The 23,050-nt window shown below is 47.1% G+C and overlaps 1 protein-coding gene across 2 annotated transcripts in view; it reads left to right on the plus strand.

Annotated features, from left to right (window-relative positions):
- Nucleotides 1–23,050, plus strand: part of atrnl1b (attractin-like 1b) — a 1,392,850-nt gene that overhangs the window by 245,896 nt on the left and 1,123,904 nt on the right. For both annotated transcript variants that reach the window (XM_072479459.1, XM_072479460.1), the window contains exon 8: nucleotides 17,379–17,634. In XM_072479459.1, the coding sequence (XP_072335560.1) occupies nucleotides 17,379–17,634 (256 nt within the window). The remainder of the gene's footprint in view (nucleotides 1–17,378; nucleotides 17,635–23,050) is intronic.

A 23,050-nucleotide genomic window follows, 5' to 3' on the forward strand; every position in this document is an offset into this window, starting at 1 on the left:
CGGTGCCCCCCCGCCCATCCCACCCCATACCAGCTCCCCCCTCTCCCCAGCAGCAGCAGCCCAATAGTTCCCCCCTCCCACCCCCCCCCCCCCCGCTAGATCCCCCACTAGCGTAGTTACACCCCCCATGTTGCTCCCAGAAGTCAGCAAACTCTAGCCGACCTCGGCTTCCCCCCGTGACCTCGGCTCGCACCGTGCGACGCCCCCTCCTTCCTCCTGCTTCCCTATTCCCGCCATGATTATCATAGCGCGGGAACCGAGCCCGCGCTTCCCCCTTGGCCCCGCCCCCATGGCCAACGCCCCACCTCCTCCACCTCCTTTCCTCCCCCCACCACCTCCTGTGGAAGAGAGAAAAGTTACCACATCGCAGGATTAATAACATAAAACTGCTCTTTCCCCCCTTTTTACCCCCCTCTTCGCCCCCCATACTCGCCCCACCACTTTGTTTCAAACGTTCTTTTTTTAATAACCCGCTCATTCCAACTTTTCTTCCACGATAAAAGTCCAAGCCTCATCCGCCGTCTCAAAGTAGTGGTGCCTCCCTTGATATGTGACCCACAGTCTTGCCGGTTGCAGCATTCCGAATTTTATCTTTTTGTGAAGCACCGCCTTAGCCCGATTAAAGCTCGCCCTCCTTCTCGCCACCTCCGCACTCCAGTCTTGGTATACGCGGATCACCGCGTTCTCCCACTTACTGCTCCGAGTTTTCTTTGCCCATCTAAGGACCATCTCTTTGTCCTTAAAACGGAGGAATCTCACCACTATGGCTCTAGGAATTTCTCCTGCTCTCGGTCCTCGCGCCATCACTCGGAATGCTCCCTCCACCTCCAGCGGACCCGCCGGGGCCTCCGCTCCCATTAACCTTAAAATTAATTTGAATTGTTTTTCCGTTTTGAGTTGCTTGTTGGAAGAAATTACTTTAATATGCTTAATTTTTCATTTAATTTCTTTCTACCACATTCCAAGATATCAATAAACTCAATGTTCTCCTTTTCAAGTAATAATGAGGTAATCATTCAAGCTTTCTATGTCTACAGGACCAAAAGCAGCTCCGATATATATGACTAATATATGTTGGACATTTCCTTTTTGGCTTTGTTAAGCATTTAGTAAATTAGAACATAGAACGATACAGCGCAGTACAGGCCCTTCGGCCCACGATGTTGCACCGAAACAAAAGCCATCTAACCGACACTATGCCATTATCATCCATATGCTTATCCAATAAACTTTTAAATGCCCTCAATGTTGGCGAGTTCACTACTGTTGCAGGTAGAGCATTCCACGGCCTCACCACTCTTTGCGTAAAGAACCTACCTCTGACCTCTGTCCTATATCTATTACCCCTCAGTTTAAAGCTATGTCCCCTCGTGCTAGCCATTTCCATCCGCGGGAGAAGGCTCTCACTGTCCACCATATCTAACCCCCTGATCATTTTGTATGCCTCAATTAAGTCTCCTCTTAACCTTTTTCTCTCAAATGAAAACAACCTCAAGTCCATCAGCCTTTCCTCATAAGATTTTCCCTCCATACCAGGCAACATCCTGGTAAATCTCCTCTGCACCCGCTCCAAAGCTTCCACGTCCTTCCTATAATGCGGTGACCAGAACTGTACGCAATACTCCAAACGCGGCCGTACCAGAGTTTTGTACAGATGCAACATGACCTCATGACTCCGGAACTCAATCCCTGTACCAATAAAGGCCAACACTCCATAGGCCTTCTTCACAACCCTATCAACCTGGGTGGCAACTTTCAGGGATCTATGTACATGGACACCTAGATCCCTCTGCTCATCCACACTTCCAAGAACTTTACCATTAGCCAAATATTCTGCATTCCCGTTATTCCTTCCAAAGTAAATCACTTCACACTTCTCTACATTAAACTCCATTTACCACCTCTCAGCCCAGCTCTGCAGCTTATCTATGTCCCTCTGTAACCTACTACATCCTTCCGCACTGTCGACAACACCACCGACTTTAGTGTCGTCTGCAAATTTACTCACCCACCCTTCTGCGCCCTCCTCTAGGTCATTGATAAAAATGACAAACAGCAACGGCCCCAGAACAGATCCTTGTGGTACGCCACTTGTAACTGAACTCCGTTCTGAACATTTCCCATCAACCACCACCCTCTGTCTTCTTTCAGCTAGCCAATTTCTGATCCACATCTCTAAATCACCCTCAATCCCCAGCCTCCGTATTTTCTGCAATAGCCTACCGTGGGGAACCTTATCAAACGCTTTACTGAGATCCATATACACCACATCAACTGCTCTACCCTCGTCTACCTGTTCAGTCACCTTCTCAAAGAACTCGATAAGGTTTGTGAGGCTGACCAAGCTTTCACAAAGCCATGCTGACTATCCCTGATCATATTATTCCTATCTAGATGATTATAAATCTTGTCTCTTATAATCCACTCCAAGACTTTACCCACAACAGACGTGAGGCTCACCGGTCTATAGTTGCCGGGGTTGTCTCTACTCCCCTTCTTGAACAAAGGGACCACATTTGCTATCCTCTAGTCCTCTGGCACTATTCCTGTAGCCAATGATGACATAAAAATCAAAGCCAAAGGCCCAGCAATCTCTTCCCTGGCTTCCCAGAGAATCCTCGGATAAATCCCATCAGGCCCCGGGGACTTATCAATTTTCAGCCTGTCCAGAATTGCCAACACCTCTTCCTTACGTACCTCAATGCCATCTATTCTAATAGCCTGGGTCTCAGCATTCTCATCCACAACATTATCTTTTTCCTGAGTGAGTACTGACGAAAAATATTCATTTAGTATCTTGCCTATCTCTTCAGACTCCACACACAACTTCCCATCCCTGTCCTTGACTGGCCCTACTCTTACCCTAGTCATTCTTTTATTCCTGACACACCTATAGAAAGCTTTTGGGTTTTCCTTGATCCTACCTGCCAAATACTTCTCATGTCCCCTCCTTGCTCGTCTTAGCTCTCTCTTTAGATCCTTCCTCGCTACCTTGTAACTATCAATTGCCCCAACTGAAACTTCACACCTCATCTTCACAGAGGCCTCCTTCTTCCTCTTAACAAGAGATTCCACTTCTTTGGTAAACCACGGTTCCCTCGCTCGACGCCTTCCTCCCTGCCTGACCGGTACGTACTTATCAAGAACACGCAGTAGCTGTTCCTTGAACAAGCTCCACTTATCCAGTGTGCCCAACACTTGCAGCCTACTTCTCCAACCTATCCCCCCCAAGTCATGTCTAATGGCATCATAATTGCCCTTCCCCCAGCTATAACTCTTGCCCTGTGGTGTATACTTATCCCTTTCCATCACTAACGTAAACGTCACCGAATTGTGGTCACTGTCCCCAAAGTGCTCTCCTACCTCCAAATCCAACACCTGGCCTGGTTCATTATCCAAAACCAAATCCAAAGTGGCCTCGCCTCTTGTTGGCCTGTCAACATATTGTGTCAGGAAACCCTCCTGCACACATTGTACAAAAGACGACCCATCTAATGTACTCGAACTATATCTTTTCCAGTCAATATTTGGAAAATTAAAGTCTCCCATACTAACTACCCTGTTACTTTCGCTCTTATCCAGAATCATCTTCGCCATCCTTTCCTATACATCCCTCGAACTATTTGGAGGCCTATAGAAAACTCCCAACAGGGTGACCTCTCCTTTCCTGTTTCTAACCTCAGCCCATACTACCTCGGAAGAAGAGTCCCCATCTAGCATCCTCTCCGCCACCGTAATACTGTTCTTGACTAGCAGCGCCACACCTCCCCCTCTTTTGCCTCCTTCTCTGAGCTTACTAAAACACCTAAACCCCAGAGCCTGCAACATTCATTCCTGTCCCTGCTCTATCCATGTCTCCGAAATGGCCACAACATCGAAGTCCCAGGTACCAACCCATGCTGCCTGTTCCCCTACCTTATTTCGTATACTCCTGGCATTGAAGTAGACACACTTCAAACCAACTACCTGAACACTGGCCCCCTCCTGCGAAGTCAAATCTGTGCTCCTGACCTCTATCCTCTCATTCTCCCGTACCGTAAAACTACAATCCAGGTTCCCATGCCCCTGCTGCATTAGTTTAAACCCCCCCCAAAGAGCACTAACAAATCTCCCCCCCAGGATATTTGTGCCCCTCAGGTTCAGATGTAGACCATCCTGTCTGTAGAGGTCCCACCTTCCCCAGAAAGAGCCCCAGTTATCCAGAAATCTGAATCCCTCCCGCCTGCACCATCCCTGTAGCCACGTGTTTAATTGCTCTGTCTCCCTATTCCTCATCTCATTATCACGTGGCACGGGCAACAACCCAGAGATAACAACTCTGTTTGTTCTCGTTCTGAGCTTCCATCCTAACTCCCTGAAAGCCTGCCTGACATCCTTATCCCCTTTCCTACCTATGTCGTTAGTGCCAATGTGGACCACGACTTGGGCTGCTCCCCCTCCCCCTTAAGGACCCGGAAAACATGATCCGAGACATCACGTACCCTTGCACCTGGGAGGCAACATACCAAACGTGAGTCTCTCTCGCTCCCACAAAATCTCCTATCTGTGCCCCTGACTATTGAGTCCCCAATTACTAATGCTCTGCTCCTCTCCCCCCCTTCCCTTCTGAGCAACAGGGACAGACTCCATGGCTTACCCCTGGTAAGTCTCCCCCCCCCCCCCCCCACAAGTATCCAAAGCGGTATACTTGTTACTCAGGGGAACGACCGCAGGGGATCCCTGCACTGACTGTTTCTTCCCAGTCCCTCTTACAGTTACCCATCTATCTCCAATCTTTGGTGTAACTAATTCCCTGAAGCTGCTATCTACGAGCCCCTCTGCCTCCCGAATGATCCGAAGTTCATCCAACTCCAGCTCCAGTTCCCTAACTCAGTCTTGGAGGAGCTGGAGATGGCTGCACTTCATTGCATAAATTGTAAGGAGCGTTGCAATAACTATTGACATCTTGATAGTTACTTGTTCTATTTTGCCACTAGAGTGCAGTGTTGCTTTCTATTGACTATGGGATTTGTGTTGGAACACCATTATGCATCACAGATTTGTAACATGAGTCTTGGGCACTAATTACTATCAACATGAAATCTCTTTAAGCACTGGGAGCATGGCATCATTTTTGGATTGACATTTATGATCAGTATGAAAACTGAGCCCATGGAGGTGTGTTTACTTGAACCATGAGATCAAAATGGATTATACATTTGAAGCAACATGGGTAATTGGCAATTACAGTGAGTAATTGGTTTGCAGTACAATTGAACATGCATTACAATTATAGTATAATACTCCAACAGATGAACTTAAAAGCATAAAACAAAATTCCTACAGTGAAACTTCCAAATTTGTTTTCACTGAGCTGAAATAAATGTTTGGATTTTTGATGAGGAGAGCACTGAATGGTTAATAAGGATGTCAGTGTTTGAATCCACTACCCTTTATTAAAATTATTTGTTGTAACTCTATCGTAATTTTAATATTTCTGTAACAGTTCCACCTTTTATTGATATAAAGTAATATCAGCAGAACAAAGAGGAGCACCTATCAATAATAATCTTTATTGTCACAAGTAAGCTTACATTAACACTGCAATGAAGTTACTGAGAAAAGCCCCTAGTCGCCACATTCCGGTGCCTGTTCGGGTACACAGAGGGAGAATTCAGAATGTCCAAATTACCTAATAGCACGTCTTTCGGGACTTGTGGGAGGAAACCGGCGCACCCAGAGGAAACCCACGCAGGTACGGGGAGAACGTGCAGACTCCGCACAGACAGTGACCCAAGCCAGGAATCGAACCTGGGACCCTGGCGCTGTGAAGCCATAGTGCTAACCACTATGCCACCGTGATGATTCAATTGTTAATTTTACAAATTGTGCAGATAGAGGGGTTGAGTGATGCAGTGGTTAGATCCTGACATATCAACATAACAACACTGAATTCAGCTCTAATTAATGGATGAATGGGGCATGGGTCGCATTCACCAGCAGTCGCATCCTCAGCTTGACTACTAAGTTGAAATGTGCAAAAGTCATACTTTTGTTAGGTGCAAAACAATTGCAAAATATATGTTTTTTGACGGCAACCTGAAACTGCTGAGTACCAATGAAATGATTCAACTGACGTCACTCTGCTTACTTAACAACAATGAATCGTTGTGATATTTGAAGATCCAGAGCACAATGCATTGTGTGGTACCTGACCCTGTCTTCATTAAATGGCTTGTATGATATACCATGAGCAACATTGTGGGAAACTAACTTAATATATGCCTGTGCATGTTTCCTATTTGTCAGTGCCATTTTGAACAAAGAAAATAACAGCTCAGGAACAATCCCTTTGGCCCTCCAAGCCTGCACCGGCCATGCTGCCCGTCTGAACTAAATCCCCCATACCCTTCCAGGGACCATATCCCTCTATTCCCATCCTATTCATGTATTTGTCAAGACGCCCCTTAAAAGTCACTATCGTATCTGCTTCCACTACCTCCTCCGGCAGTGAGTTCCATGTTCCTACCACCATCTGTGTAAAAGCCTTGCCTCTTTAAATCTTCTCCCTCCCACCTTAAACCTATGCCCCATGGTCATTGACTCTTCCACCCTGAGAAAAAGCTTCTGACTATCCACTCTGTCCCTGCCCCTCATAATCTTGTAGCCCTCTATCAGGTTTCTCCTCAACCTCCGTCATTCGAATGAGAACAAACCAAGTTTGTTCATTAGCTCATAGCTAATGCCCTCCATACCAGCCAACATCCTGTACCCCCATATTTTCTGTACCCCCTCCAAAGCCCCCACACCTTTCTGGTGGTATGGCAACCACAATTGAACACTATATTCCATGTGCGGTCTAACTAAGGTTCTATAAAGCTGCAACATGACTTGCCAATTTTTAAACTCAGTGAAGGCTAGCATACCGTATGCCTTCTTGACTACCTTCTCCACCTGTGTGGCCACTTTCAGTGACCTGTACACCCAGATCCCTCTGCCTATCAATACTCTTAAGGGTTCTGCCATTTACTGTATATTTCCCATCCGTATTAGACCTTCCAAAATGCAATACCTCACATTTATCCAGATTCAACTCCATCTGCCATCTCTCCGTCCAAGTCTCCAACCGATCTATATCCTGCTGTATCCTCTGACGGCCCTCATCGCTATTCGCAATTTCACCAACCTTTGTGTCGTCCGCAAACTTACGAATCAAACCAGTTATATTTTCCTCCAAATCATTGATAAATATTAAAAACAGCAAAGGTCCCAGCACTGATCCCTGAGAAACACCACTGGTCACAGCCCTCCATTCAGAAACACATCTTTCCACTGTTACCCTCTGTCTTCTATGACCAAGCCAGTTCTGTATCCATCTTGCCAGCTCACCTCTGATCCTGTTCGACTTCACCTTCTGTACTAGTCTGCCATGAGGGATCTTGTCAAAGGCCTTACTGAAGTCCATGTAGACAACATCCACTGCCCTACCCCCATCAATCATCTTCGTCACGTCCTCGAAAAACTCGATCAAGTTAGTGAAACATGACCTCCCCTTCACTAAACCATGTTGCCTCTCGCTAATATGTCCACTTATTTCCAAGTGGGAGTAAATCCTGTCTCGAAGAATTCTCTCCAATAATTTCCCGACCACTGATGTGAGGCTCAATGGCGTTTAATTACCTGGATTATCCTTGCTTTCCTTCTTAAACAAAGAACCTCCCCTGTAGCCAGTGAGGATACAAAGATTTCTCTCAAGGCCCCAGCAATTTCCTCCCTGCCTCTCTTAGTATTCTGGGGTATATCCCATCAGGTCCAGGGACTTGTCTAAGTTATGTTTTTCAAGACCCCCAATCCCTCCCCCTTTTTGATCTCAACATGACCCAAACTACTACACACTCTTCCCCAGACTCATCAATCACCAAGTCCTTCTCTTTGATGAATACTGACACAAAGTATTCATTTAACACTTTGTCCATTTCATCTGGCTCCAGACATAGATTCCCTTCCCTGTCCTTGAGTGGGCCAACCCGCTACCTGGCTACCCTCTTGCTCTTTATATATGTATAAAAAGCCTTGGGATTTCCCTTAACCCTGCTGGTCAATTACTTTTCGTGACCAATTTTAGCCCTCCTGACTCCTTGCTTCAGTTTTTTTCTACTTCCCTTGTATTCCACACTTGCTTTGTGTGTTCCCAGCCCCCTAGCCTTGACAAATGCTTGCTTTTTCTTTTTGACAATATCTCTCGTTATCCAAGGTTCCCAAAACTTCCATACTTATCCTTCATCCTTATAGGACTATGCCGATCCTGAATTCCTATCAACTTACACTTGAAAGCCTCCCACATGCCAGATGTTAATTTGCCTCAGAACATCTTCCCCCAATCTACATTCTTCAGTTCCTGCCGAATATTGTTGTAATTAGCCTTCCCCCAATTTAGCACCTTCACTTGAGAACTACACTTATCTTTATCCATCAGTACCTTATATAGAATCATAGAACGTTACAGTGCAGAAAGAAGCCATTCGGCCCATCGAGTCTGCACTGGCCCTTGGAAAGAGCACCCCACTTAAACCCCTCCACCCTCTCCCCGTGACCCAGTAACCCCATCTAACCTTTTTGGACACTAGGGGCAATTTATCATGGCCAATCCACCTAACCTGCGCACGGGGAGAATATGCAGACTCGGCACAGACAGTGACTCAAGCCGGGAATCAAACCTGGAACCCTGAAGCTGTGAAGCAGCCGTGCTAACCACTGTGCTACTATGCTGCCCATGTGCTACCTTGCTGCCCATTGTGCCGCCCATAAAGCTTGAAGCTTACTGAATTGTGGTCACTGTTCCCGAACTGCTCCCCTACTGAAACATCGACCACATGGCTGGACTCATTCCCTAATACCAGGTCCAGTACAGCCCCTTCGCTAGTTGGACTATCTACATACTGTTTCAAGAAGGCCTCCTGGATGCACCTTACAAACTGCCCATCCACACCCCTAGCACTAAGTGAGTCCCAGTCAATATAGGGGAAGTTAAAATGACCCACCACATTTACCCTGTTACTTTTCTACCAAACCAAAATCTGCCAACATATCTATTCCTCTATCTCCTGCTGGTTGTAAGAAGCCTATCGTAAACCCCCGACATTATGACTACACCCTATTCCTGAGCTCTACCCATATTGCCGCGCTGTATGAGCCCTCCGAGGTGTCCTCCTGCAGTATTGTTGTGATATTCCCCTTAATCAGAAGTGCAACTCCCCCACCCCTTTTACATCCCCCTCTATCCCACCTGAAACATGTGTTTCTTGGAACGTTAAGCTGCCAATCCTGTCCTTCCCTTAACCAAGTCTCTGAAATGGCAACAACATCATAGTTCCAAGTGCTAATCCAAGCTCTAATTTCATCTGCCTTATCTGTTACACTTCTCGCATTGAAACAAATGCCCCTCAGTTAACCAGACCCTCTTTGATCATCAACCACACCCTGTTTGCTTCCTCTGAGTCTTATTGGCCCTACTCTCTAGTTCCCAATCAGTTATTTCATCTTTGCTTTGGTTCCCACCCCCTGGCAAACCAGTTTAAATCTTCCCATCTGACACGAGCAAACCTCCCGGCCAGAATATTTATGCCCCGCCAGTTTGTTTGCAACTCATCCTTCTTGTACAGGTCCCACTTGCCCCAGAAGAGATCCCTATGGTTCAGATATCTGAAACCCTCCTTCCTACACTAGCTGCTTAGCTATGTGTTGAGCTGTACCATCTTCCTGTTTCTAGCCTCACTGGCACGTGGCACAGGGAGTAATCCGGAGATTACAACCCTAGAGTTTTTAACTTTCGACCTAACTCCCTAAACCGCTGCTGCAGGACCTCGTCGCTATGTCGTTAGTACCAATATGTACTCTGTGTTCGGCGGGTGGGGGGGGGGGGGGGGGGGGGGGGGGGTTTGGACCCCCGGCTGGGGGTTTTAAAATATTTCTTGAAGCTGTGCTTTTGTCCTTTTTCGCTATCATTTGTTCTCTAGGGCAGCACGGTAGCATTGTGGATAGCACAATTGCTTCACAGCTCCAGGGTCCCAGGTTCGATTCCGGCTTGGGTCACTGTCTGTGCGGAGTCTGCACATCCTCCCCGTGTGTGCGTGGGTTTCCTCCGGGTGCTCCTGTTTCCTCCCACAGTCCAAAGATGTGCAGGTTAGGTGGATTGGCCATGATAAATTGCCCTTTGTGTCCAAAATTGCCCTTAGTGTTGGGTGGGGTTACTGGGTTAGGTAACTACTGGGATAGGGTGGAGGTGTTGACCTTGGGTAGGGTGCTCTTTCCAAGAGCCGGTGCAGACTCGATGGGCCGAATGGCCTTCTTCTGCACTGTAAATTCTATGATAATCTATGATAATCTTGACCTTTTTTTATTTTTAATGGATAATTAAATTGCGATATAGTGGTATCAACTGTGCGACAAAGATTGAAACTATTTGAAATGTTGCTTACCAAAATTTAATGAAAAATTGAAATGTGGTCTAAAATATGTTTTTATCATAGCTACAAGGTCATCATTATTAGGAGCTGGTTAGATAAATTATCTTCAAATTTTCTCAGTTACCATGATTTGCATATCATACCAACTTATAAAACTTATGAGTATTTTTTAAAAAAAACTTTTTATTGGGGTTTTCATAAAATATCAACAACAGAATGAAAAAGGAAGCCAATAGGATTAAATACAGAACAAAGCGCCCCCCTCCCCCTATACATAAATAATAAATTAACACCCCGAATTAACACAAAGCAAACATAGCAAATATATACATCCCTTCAGGTCCCCCAGGGTAACTAACCAAAAATAAAATAGAACCCCCCCCCCCCCCCCCCCCCCCCCCGCTCCGGGTTGCTGCTGCTGCTGACCATTGCCTACCGTTCTGCCAGGAAGTCCAAGAACTGTTGCCACCGCCTAGAGAACCCTGTACCGATCCCCTTAAGGCGAATTTCACCCTCTGCAATTGAATAAACGCGGCCATATCGTTGATCCAGGATTCCACGCTTGGGGGCCTCGCATCCCACCACTGAAGAAGAATCCTTCGCCGGGCTACCAGGGACGCAAAGGCCAGAATACGGACCTCTATCGCTGCCTGCACTCCTGGCTCCCCTGCAACCCCAAATATTGCGAGCCCCCAGCCTGGTTTGACCCTGGATCCTATCACCCGCGGCACCGTCCTCGCTTTGCCCTTCCAAAATTCCTCCAGCGCTGGGCATGCCCAGAACATATGGGTGTGATTTGCTGGACTCCCTGAGCACCTAACACACCTGTCCTCCCCCACAAAGAACCGACTCATCCTTGTCCCAGTCATGTGTGCCCTGTGCAGCACCTTAAACTGTATGAGGCTTAGCCGTGCGCACAAAGAGGAAGAGTTCACGCTCCCTAGGGCATCTGCCCACCTCCCCTCCTCGATCTCCTTCCCCAACTCCTCCTCCCACTTACCTTTCAGCTCCTCCACCGAGGCCTCCTCCTCCTCCTGCATCACCTGGTATGTTGTCGAGATCTTCCCCTCTCCAACCCACACCCCCGAGAGCACCCTGTCCAGTACTGTGCGTGGCAGCAGCAGCGGGAATTCCGCCACTTGCCGCCTGGCAAACGCTCTTACCTGTATATACCGAAAGCAAACAGGTCCCCCGACCTTCTTATCCCTGCCCTATGCCACCCCGAAAACCCTCCATCTATTCTCCCTGGGACAAACCGGAGGTTCCCCCGTATTGGGGTCCACACCGAGGCCCCCACCTCCCCCCTGTGCCGCCTCCATTGCCCCCAGATTTTGAGGGTAGCCGCCACCACCAGGCTCGTGGTATACCTCATTGGAGGGAGCGGCAGCGGCGCCGTTGCCAGCGCCTCCAGACTCGTACCCTCACAAGACGCCGTCTCCAGCCTCTTCCATGCAGCCCCCTCCCCCTCCATCACCCACTTGCGCACCATCGCCGCACTGGCGGCCCAGTAGTACCCACAGAGGGGCAGTGCCAGCCCCCCCCCCCCCCCATCCCTACTCCACTCCAGGAACACCCTTCTCACCCTCGGAGTCCCTCGCGCCCACACAAACCCCGTTATGCTCCTGTTGACCCGCCTAAAGAAGGCCTTCGGGATAAACATGGGGAGGCACTGGAACAGGAACAAAAACCTTGGGAGCACCGTCATCTTAACTGACTGTACCCTACCCGCCAGGGACAGCGGCAACGCGTCCCACCTCTTGAACTCCTCCTCCATTTGCTCCACCAGCCTCGTGAAATTAAGTCTATGCAGGGCCCCCCAGCTCCTGGCCACCTGGACCCACAAATACCTGAAGCTCCTCTCCGCCCTTTTGAGTGGGAGCTCGCCAATCCCCCTCTCCCGGTCCCCTGGGTGAACCACGAACAACTCACTCTTCCCCATGTTGAGCTTGTACCCTGAGAAATCCTCAAACTCCCTGAGGATGCTCATTACCTCCGGCATTCCCCCCACCATGTCCGCCACATATAGCAACAAGTCGTCCGCATAGAGTGACACCCTATGCTCCTCCCCACCCCGCACCACCCCCCTCCAGTTCCTCGACTCCCTCAGTGCCATAGCCAGGGGTTCAATCGCCAGTGCGAAGAGAAGGGGGGACAGGAGACACCCCTGCCTCGTCCCTCGATGCAACCGAAAGTACTCAGACCTCCTCTTGTTCGTGGCCACACTCGCCATCGGGACTTCGTACAACAGCCTAACCAACCTGACAAACCCCTCCCCAAACCCGAACCTCTTCAGCACCTCCCACAAGTACCCCCACTCTACCCTATCGGAGGCCTTCTCAGTGTCCATCGCCACCACTATCTCCACCCTTCCCTCCCTCGTCGGCATCATAATAACGTTCAGGAGCCTCCGCACATTCGCGTTCAACTGCCTCCCCTTCACGAACCCCGTCTGGTCTTCGTGGATCACCTGCGGCACACAATCCTCAATTCTCGTGGCTAAGACCTTCGCCAGCACCTTGGCATCTACATTTAACAACGAAACCGGCCTGTAAGACCCACACTGCAGGGGATCCTTGTCCCGCTTCAGGATCAAGGAGATCAGTGCCCGGGACATCGTCGGGGGCAAGGCCCCCCCCCTCCCTTACCTCATTGAAGGTCCTAACTAGCAACGGGCCCAACAGGTCCACATATTTCTTGTAGAATTCGACCGGGAAACCGTCTGGCCTTCCCCGCCTGCATGCTCCCTATCTCTTTGGCCAGCTCCTCCAGTCCAATCGGGGCCCCAATCCCGCAACCGGTCCCTCCTCCACCTTCGGAAACCTCAATTGGTCCAGAAAGCGGCCCATCCCTCCCTCATCCAATGGGGACTCGGACCGATACAACTCCTCATAAAAGTCCCTGAAGACCCCATTGATTCCAACCCTACTCCGCACCACACTCCCTCCCCTATCCTTAACTCCCCCGATCTCCCTAGCTGCGTCCCGCTTCCGAAGCTGATGTGCCAGCATCCGACTTGCCTTTTCCACATACTCATAAATTGCCTCCTGGGCCTTCCTCCACTGCACCTCCGCCTTCCTGGTGGTCAACAGGTCGAATTCGGCCTGGAGGCTACGCCTCTTCCTCAACAGTCCCTCCTCAGGCACCTCCGCATTCCTCCTGTCTACCCTAATCATCTCCCCCACCAGCCTCTCCCTCTCCCTCTGCTCTCTCCTCTCCCTGTGGGCCCTAATGGAGATCAGCTCTCCCCTAACCACCGCCTTCAGCGCCTCCCATACCATCCCCACTCAGACCTCCCCGTTATCGTTGGCCTCCAGGTATCTCTCTATGCTTCCTCGGACCCGCTCACTCACCTCCTCGTCCGCCAACAGCCCCACCTCCAGGCGCTGGTCCCTCTCCTCCCCCAGCTCTCGGTCGACCCAATGTGGGGCGTGATCCGAAATGGCTATCGCCGAGTACTCGGTATCCTCTACTCTCGCTATCAGCACCCTACTCATAATAAAAAAGTCGATCCGGGAATAAGCCTTATGAACATGCGAAAAGAATGAAAATTCCCTAGCCCCGGCCTTGCAAATCTCCAAGGTTCCACCCCTCCCATCTGGTCCATAAACCCCCTCAGCACCTTAGCCGCCACCGGCTTCCTACCCGTCCTAGACCTGGAGCGATCCAGTGCCGGATCCAATACCGTGTTAAAGTCCCCCCATATTATCAGGCCCCCCACTTCGAAATCCGGGATCCGACCCAACATGCGCCGCATAAAACCCGCATCGTCCCAGTTAAGGGCATACACATTGACCAGCACCACCCTCTCCCCTTGCAGCTTACCACTTACCATTACGTACCTGCCACCATTGTCTGTCACAATGCTCGATGCCTCGAACGACACCCTCTTTCCCACGAAGATCGCCACCCCCCCGATTTTTGGCATCCAGCCCCAAATGAAAACCTGACCTACCCACCCCTTCCTCAATCTTACCTGGTCTGCCACCTTCAGGTGTGTCTCCTGGAGCATGACCAGGAGCCCCTTCAGGTGACTTCAGCCCCTTCAGGTGCGCGAACACCCGGGCCCGCTTGACCGGCCCGTTCAGTCCCCTTACATTCCAGGTTATCAGCCGGATCAGGGGGCTACCCACCCCCCTCCCCTGCCGACTAGCCATAACCCCTCCTTGGTCAGCCACGCACCCGCATCCCACGCCCGACCCGTTCCCCACGGCGGCAGACTCCCATCCCAACCCCCTCCACTCGCTCCATCTCCCCCTTGACCATAGCAGCAGCAACCCGGTTTCCACCCCCACCCCCAGCTCAGACCCCTCCTAGCTGCTTTACTCCCCCCATTGCACTCCCGCAAGTCAGCTGACTCCTGCTGACCCCGGCTACTCCCGCCTCTCCTTCGACTCCTCCCGTTGTGGGACATACCCTCATCCTCCATTACCCATCCACAGGCTCTCCGCCTCCCCCTTCCATCCCAAGCGCGGGAAATGACCCTCGCTTCCCCGTCCTGGCCCCGCCCCCCTCTAGTCTTCAGCGTGGGAAAAAGCCCGCGCTTTCCACCTGCCCAGTCCCGCCACCTCTGACGCCGCTCCTTTTACAGGCCCAGTCCCCTCACCCCTGACTCGGGCCTTCCCCTCCCCCGTGGGGCCCCATCCCCCCCTACCGTCCATCCACTCCTACTCCATTTACTTACCCCCCTCCAAGAGCCCACCCGACAGACCCAACCAAAACTGTGCCCAACCCATCCTAACCACCCTCATCGAACCAAAAGGAAATATGAGCAAAGAACCCCCCCTCAAAATGTAACACCCCAACAGCAATCCCCGACCACCCATCCCGACCCTCAGTTTGTGTCCAGTTTCTCGGCCTGAACAAAGGCCCACGCCTCCTCCTTCAAAGTAATGATGCCGGTCCTTGTAGGTGACCCACAATCGCGCCGGCTGCAGCATGCCAAACTTCACCCCCTTCCTGTGCAGCAACGCCTTCGCCCGATTATACCCGGCCCTCTTCTTCGCCACCTCTGCACTCCAGTCCTGGTATATTCGAACCTCCATGTTCGCCCACCTGCTGCTCCTCTCTTTCTTGGCCCACCTGAGCACGCACTCCCGATCAGCGAACCGATGAAACCGCACCAGCACCGCCTGCGGCGGCTCGTTAGCCTTGGGCCTCCTCGCCAGCACTCTATGGGCCCTTCCAGCTCCAGGGGCCCCTGGAAGGACCCCACTCCCATCAGCGAGTTCAACATGGTGACCACATAGGCCCCCACGTCTGACCCCTCCAGCCCCTCCGGGAGGCCCAGAATCCGCAGATTCTTCCACCTCGACCGATTCTCCATCTCCTCGAACCGTTCCTGCCATTTCTTGTGGAGCGCCTCGTGCACCTCCACCTTTACCGCAAGGCCTAAGATCTCGTCGTCGTTGTCGGAGATCTTTTGTCGGACCTTGTGGATCGCCACCCCCTGGGCCGTCCGGGTCTCCAGCAGCTTGTCGATAGAAGCCTTCATCGGCTCCAGCAGGTCCACTTTGATCTCCCTGAAGCAGCGCTGTTTAACCTCCTGCTGCTCCTGCGCCCACTGCATCCACGCTGCCTGGTCCCCGCCCGCCGCCATTTTGCTCTTCTTCACTCGCACCTTCTTTGGGTTCACCACCACTTATTAGTCGCCCCGCTCCTGGTCCAAGCCACACACTGTCGGGGAACTATTGCAATCTCTTTCCCACACTGGGAAACGTCGAAAAAATCCCGTTGGGGGCCCTGAAAAGAGCCCAAAAGTCAGTTTTTAGTGGGAGCTGCCGAATGTGCGACTTAGCTCCGCATAGCTGCAACCGGAAGTCTCTAAAACTTATGAGTATTGGGCAACAGTGAGTCGTTGAAAGGGCTGTATAAGCATTAGTGTTCTGCAATTTTTGACGCTCTATATAGGTGTGTTGAAAATAATAGCATGTTGAGCTGCATCTGAAATTTGTCGCAATTAACTCTTGATCATTGTGGCAGAAAATACCTCTGTTTGGGCTCAGTGAGAGCCCGAGGCCCAAAACGGTTTTGAGCGTGTGTACTGATATTTCACATTGCTGTTTAAAAAAAAAAAAATTCCAATTACGGGGCAATTTAATGTGGCTAATCCATGTACCATGCACATCTTTGGGTTGTGGGGGTGAGACCCACGCAGACAGGGGGAGAATGACAGTGACCCAGGGCCAGGATCAAACCCAGGTCCTTGACGCCGTGAGACAGCAGTGCTAACCACTGCGTCACCGTGCCTCTCTTGCACATTGCTGTTTAATCAAACCGAAACTAGGTTTTCTAGAAGATCAAAATACTGCAAATGCTGTAAAACTGAAATAAAATTGCATCTATAATTTGTCACAATTGCTTCCTGGCCAGTGTGGCAGAAAATATCCCATTTGGACCCATTAAGTGCCTGAGGCCAAAATAATAAATTTCTAGTGTGAATATTGATATTTCACTGTTTAATCAAGTCTATAACTATATTTTCCATATGATAAAAATACTGTGAATACTGTAAAACTGAAATAAAAGGACAAAATGCTGGAAGCACTCGGATTTGGTGGAATTTTTGCAGCGAGAAATAGTCAATGTTTCATGTCAATGACCCTTTTGTTAAGCTGCAGAATATTTACCATTGATGTCAATCATAAGCTTTGAACAGTATAATCAGTGAATATTTAAATATAACTGAATAGTTTATTTTGTTTTCAATTTAAGGACTTCTGTCTGCAAAATAAAATATTCCTTGAACTCTGTTTAATTCAGTGTTTAAACCTCATTAAGTTGATTGGTCTGTTGTAAATGAAAGATAAGGTAGAAATTAAATGCAATGATTAGAAAGAAAACTTTGACTTCTCCACTCAAAAAAAAAATGCAACAGGATGCACATAAAGAAGAGTCGTTGTTCTGTTTTATTTAATGACATTTCTTCCTTTGCAGGATGATATTTACATGTATGGAGGAAAAGTTGATACTGATAATGGAAATATCACAAACGAGCTATGGATTTTCAACATCCCCACTCTATCGTGGACTAGAAAAATTCCAACAGTTCTGACCCCTGGCCAACAGTATGATGTAGAAGGACACTTTGCACACATCATTGAAATGGACAGTGGAGATGTAATCATGATCATCATTTTTGGATATTCTGCACTTTATGGTTACATAAACAGTGTTCAGGAATACAATATAAGTAAGTAATTTGTATAAGTATTTTGAATTCTGAAGATGTATTGTGAAATCAGTTAATCAGAAAAATCTCATAGCTGATGAAAATGAACCAAGACCTTTTAATTGAAAGATAATCCAGAATGACCCAGGTTTTGTGGGAGTAATGACGATCAAACCGTTGTTGTCACTGTCATTATTGCTCTGGAATTGAGAAACCTCTTGAGTTACCACTTGTGCAATTTAAGTGTCGAAATCCAGAAGATGCTGCCAGTGAATCTATGCTTTACTAGGAGGTGTGCTGGTGAGGTCCCCCAGACTGAAATCAATTAGAAATCTTCAAACTGATAAGATTTTCCACTTGTATGTTCACATAGACTTACAGTAAAAAACCCTTGAAAAAAATTGCATTTTGTTGAATGAGGTGTAACTGGAGCTGGAGTGGCTCAGTGAGTTGCTCTCCATCCTTTCAGCAGAAAGGACATGGGTTCAGGTCCCACTCTAGGACTGGTTGGCTACAAAGGAGTCCCATGTTAAATTTCATTGAAGCATATTCAACTAAATGGAAATTGCGTTGACTGAACTCTGCACGTAAGCCCTGCAATTAAGGTTCACTATGAAGAGGAGTGCTGCAACTGCGTTACACAGAATAAAGTTTTTGTTGTGGAGATACTGCTGTACATATGAAGGTGAAATAGCCTGAGAGAACTTCAGGAAGGTTTGTTGAATGATTTTACTCTAACAGTAGCACACATTCTATGTTGATATAAAGCTGCTTATGGTGGCGTATTAAAGATTACTGAATCTAACACGCTGTGGTAACACGCATTTTTCATGCATGTTGTAGTTTGGAGCTATGGATAGTGGTAGTCAAGACTCCAACTTTCTTTCAATCACACGACTGACCAAGAATCTTTCCCTCTCTTAGTGCCTGCGTTTGGCATGTGTTGAGAAGATTTGAAGATTGATATCAACCTGTTTGGCTGGCTGCGTTTAGAATTCACCTTACTTGCTCATCCAGTCTTGGATCTTGAACCCAGAGTTCTGGCCAGTGGCAGAATGGTTCCACAAGACCATTTGTTTACTGTTAACTCATCAGATGACAGTATTATTCCAAATAACATGGAGTTCAAAAATGTGTGCATAGAGTTCAGCATATCACTGTTGACAATCATCTAATATTTATGTTATGTTACTGATGCAAATTATGACAGCAACTATTTTGTTTAGTAAGCCTTTTCAGCGGTCACAAATACATTTATTTTATGGGCATCATAACTTAAATCAGAACACTTTTCAGAGATTTATTTTAATATTTACTTTTTAGTTTATTTGTTGAAAATTAAGGTGAACTTTAGGTAAAGTGTGGTAAACCTCAACCATAAGTTACGAAGATTATCAAAATAGAGCAGATCTGGAGTATTGCTGAACAGATTTGATGTCAAAAGTTTTTCATCTTGCACTCATCAGAGCAGATTCAAGAATTACATGTGGGCATAAGTACCACACAGATGAGTAATGTGGTATATGAATTTCAATGCTGGTGCGATGCCAGGTACGTAGGCCATACATCCCAATGGCTGGTGGATTGTATCAAACAGCACGTCCCCTCGGTTGATCGTAATAGTCAGAGTACTGATCGTACTCAACTAACCCTTGCTTGCAAAGTTCAGAACAAAATGTGTAACGTTAAATGTGATTCCGTGATTTGGCAGCACTTGTTGAACAATACCGATAGTGCTTATAATTACACTAACAACCAATTTAAGATTATCAGTCATGTGGTTCAATTATGATTGCCAGAAGCTACATATATTCATTTGCAGGGACTTGTCCTCTGCAGACAAAAGGAATAAGACCAGACATTGAACATGGTTAAACATGGTTTCAGAATAAACATAAGCATGGGGGAATAATAGCTCTCTGATGCATTCACCATGTTAACATGCCTCGGTCAATCATCACCCATTTCTCATGCAATATAAATTGTTGTTCCCTTTGAAATACAACATTCTTGCATCTGACCTTATGAGTGCAAGGCAAAGAACTTTTGACAGCATGTCTCTCTTTTCACAAATGCAAAGCTTGGACAATTTGTGTGTGCAAACTAGATAATACTCAATCCCGTTCAATCTTAAATGTTCTGCAAACTGGTGTTTAATGCATTGAGAAAGGAACAATTTCAGTTAGCTGAACTGTGTGGGTTCCAGTTGAGTCACTTCTGCAGCCAGTTGTCTTCACTCTGCTACATATCAGGCCTGAGGGAAGACTATTTGACATATCAGGGTTCATCTGCATTCTTTCACCATTTAGATAATGTGCTTCATGTTTATTCTTCCTGCCTAAATGCCAAATCACATATTTTCCCACATTATATTCTATTTGCCAGATTCTTGTCCACTCACTTAACCTATCTATATATTTTGTAGACTCATTCTGTCCTCTTCAGAAGTTGCTTTCCTACCTATCTTTGTGTTATCAACAAATTTGGCAATCATCCCCTGAACCAAGTCATTTATATATATTGTAAATAGTTGAGGTCCCAGCACTCAACCGTGACACATCATTCATTACATCTTGTCAACCTGAAAAAGATCCATTATGCTTACTCTCTGCTTCATGTTAGCCAACCAGTCTTTTATACATGCCAATGTATCACCCCCTATATGATGACCTTTTATTTTCCACAATAACCTTTGATATGAAGCTTTATTAAATGCCTTCTGGAAATGTTTTTTTAAATTTAGAGTACCCAATTCATTTTTTCCAATTAAGGGGCAATTTAGTATGGCAAATCCAGCTAAACTGCACATCTTTTGGGTTGTGGGGGCGAAACCCACGCAAACACGGGGAGAATGTGCAAACTCCACACGGACAGTGACCCAGAGCCGGGATCGAACCTGGGACCTTGGCGCCGTGAGGCAGCAGGGCTAACCCACTGCGCCACCATGCTGCCTGCCTTCTGGAAATCTAAGTACAGTACAACCACTAGTTCTCCTTTATCCACAGCACATATTACTTTCTCAAGGAATTCCAATATGTTGTTTAAACATGATTTCTCTTTCACAAAACTATGTTGACTTGGCTGATTACCTTGAATTTATCCAATTGCCCTGCTATAACTTCTTTAATGAAAGCTTCTAACATTTTTCCTATGATCGATGTTGATCTAACTGGCTTGTTGTTTCCCACTTTCTTTCTCTCCCTTTTGAAATAATGGAGATACATTTGCTATCTTCCAATCTAATTAAATCTGTCCTGAATATAGGGAGTTTGGGAAAATGAAAACTAATGCATCAATTATCTGAATTGTCACTTATTTTAAGATCCTCGGAAGAAGTCCATCAGTACTTGGACTTTTGTCAGCCTGCAGCTCCAATGATTTACTCAGTACCACATTTCTGGTGATTGTCATTTTCCTGATTCCCCCTCCCTTCCATTTCCTGGTTTATAGCTGCACCTGGAATGTTATTTATATCCTCTTTAATGAAAACTGATGTAAAATATCTGTTTAATTCATCAACCATTTCCTTGTTGTACTAAGGCTTACTTTGTTAACTCGTTTCTTTGTTGAATATTGATAGGAACTCTTACTATCTGTTTATATATTTCTGGCTAGCTTTCTCTCGTACTCTAATTTTTCCCTCATTAATCTTTTAGTCATCCTTTACCTTTCCTTATAGTCTGTCCAATTTTCTGAGCTTCCACCTATCTTTGCACAATTATATGCCTTTTCTTTAAGTTTAAGTATCTTTAGCCTTTTTTGTTATTTGTATCTAGAGGATCCTTATGCAAAATATCTTTTCAATTCATCTGCCATCTCCTTGTTTTCCATTATCAATTCTCCACACTTACTTTCTGAAGACCAAAGCTCACTTGTTAACTTTTTAGAATATTTATTAAAATTCTTGCTATCTGTCTTTATATTTCTGGATAGCTTTCTCTCGTATTCTCTCTTTATTAATTTTTTAGTCATCCTTTGCTGTTCCTGATATTCTGTCAAATCTTCTGGCCATCTACCTATCTTTGCACAACTATGCTTTTTCTTGAAGTTTGATACTATTAGTTACATATGATGGAGGGTCCTTCTCTTCAGACTTTTCTTACTAGTTGGAATGTACCTATTCAGTGCATTCTGATATATCCTCAGGGATGAAATTAATTACATTTCTTCCAGCCTCCTTCTGCAGTGGTTGTTCTGAGCTCTGTGCTCAGGGCACTCATCCTGCAATGGTGGTGGTTGTTCTCTGAGCTCAGGGTCCTCCATCCGTAATGGTGGTTCCTGGGTTGTAACGCTTTCTCTTTTCTTTTTGCATGCTCCAAGAGCCCTTCTCTTATACACAGTCAGTAACATGTGCCAGTAAAGTGATCAACCACAACATGTCCCAATTTGCCTCTGGCAGGTTTCTGCTCCGGGCTTACAAGATGTCTTTAGTTGACACTTTTCTTGCTATATTCACTGTCTGCCTGCTACACTATCATGTGGGGACTCTCCCCCCTCCCCCCACACACACGCCTATGCTCCTGACATTAATTACAGGGACACCACTAAAATACAACTTCAATATTGGAATAAAAGTCTGACAAAACCTCATGGAAACCCCCTCATTGGCCAATGGGTCTGATCTCGCTACCCTCCCTATTTCCGTCATACTTAGTTTAAACCTTCTCTAATTCCCTAGTTATGTGGCTCACTAGAACACTGGTCCCAGCACAGTTTAGGTGTAGACAGTCCAACAGTGCAGACCCCACTTTCCCCAGCACTGGTACCAGTGCTATATGAACCAGAAACCACTTCTTCTACGTGATTCTTTGAGCCACGCATTCAGCGATCTAATCTGATTTGTCCTATGCCAATTTGCATATGGGTCAGGTAACAATCCAGTATTATGACCTTTGAGGCTCTGCTTCTTAATTTGGTGCCTAAGTCCTTATTCTGACTATACAGAACCACCTCCTTTTCCTGCCTATGTCATTGGTGCCTATTTGGACCGTGACTGGGTCCCCCACCCCCACCCTCTGCAAGTTCCTCTCCTGTCCTCAGCCGATGTCCTGAACCCTGGCACCGGGCAAGCAATACATCTGCCTGGACTCTCACTCTTTGCTGCAGGGAATAGTGTCAATCCCTCTGACTATACTATTCCTTACTATCACTACATTCCTTTTTGCTCTCCCCCACTTGAGTGGCTTCCTGTAACACAGTGCCATGGTCAACAACAGCTTGTATTTATATAGTGCCTTGAAAACATCCCGAGTGTTTCACAGGACTATTATAAAATGAAAATTAACACTGAATCACAAGTAAGGGGCCAATGATTTTAAGGCACATATTATAAAAGGAAAATGAGATAGAGTGGCAAAGCGGTTTGGAGAGGGACTTGTCAAACATAACCATTCTGGTAACCTCTTCGATTTTGTTTTCTCATAATTATTAGGAAGAA

Source organism: Scyliorhinus torazame, chromosome 16 (assembly GCF_047496885.1).
Source record: "Scyliorhinus torazame isolate Kashiwa2021f chromosome 16, sScyTor2.1, whole genome shotgun sequence".
Taxonomy (NCBI): domain Eukaryota; kingdom Metazoa; phylum Chordata; class Chondrichthyes; order Carcharhiniformes; family Scyliorhinidae; genus Scyliorhinus; species Scyliorhinus torazame.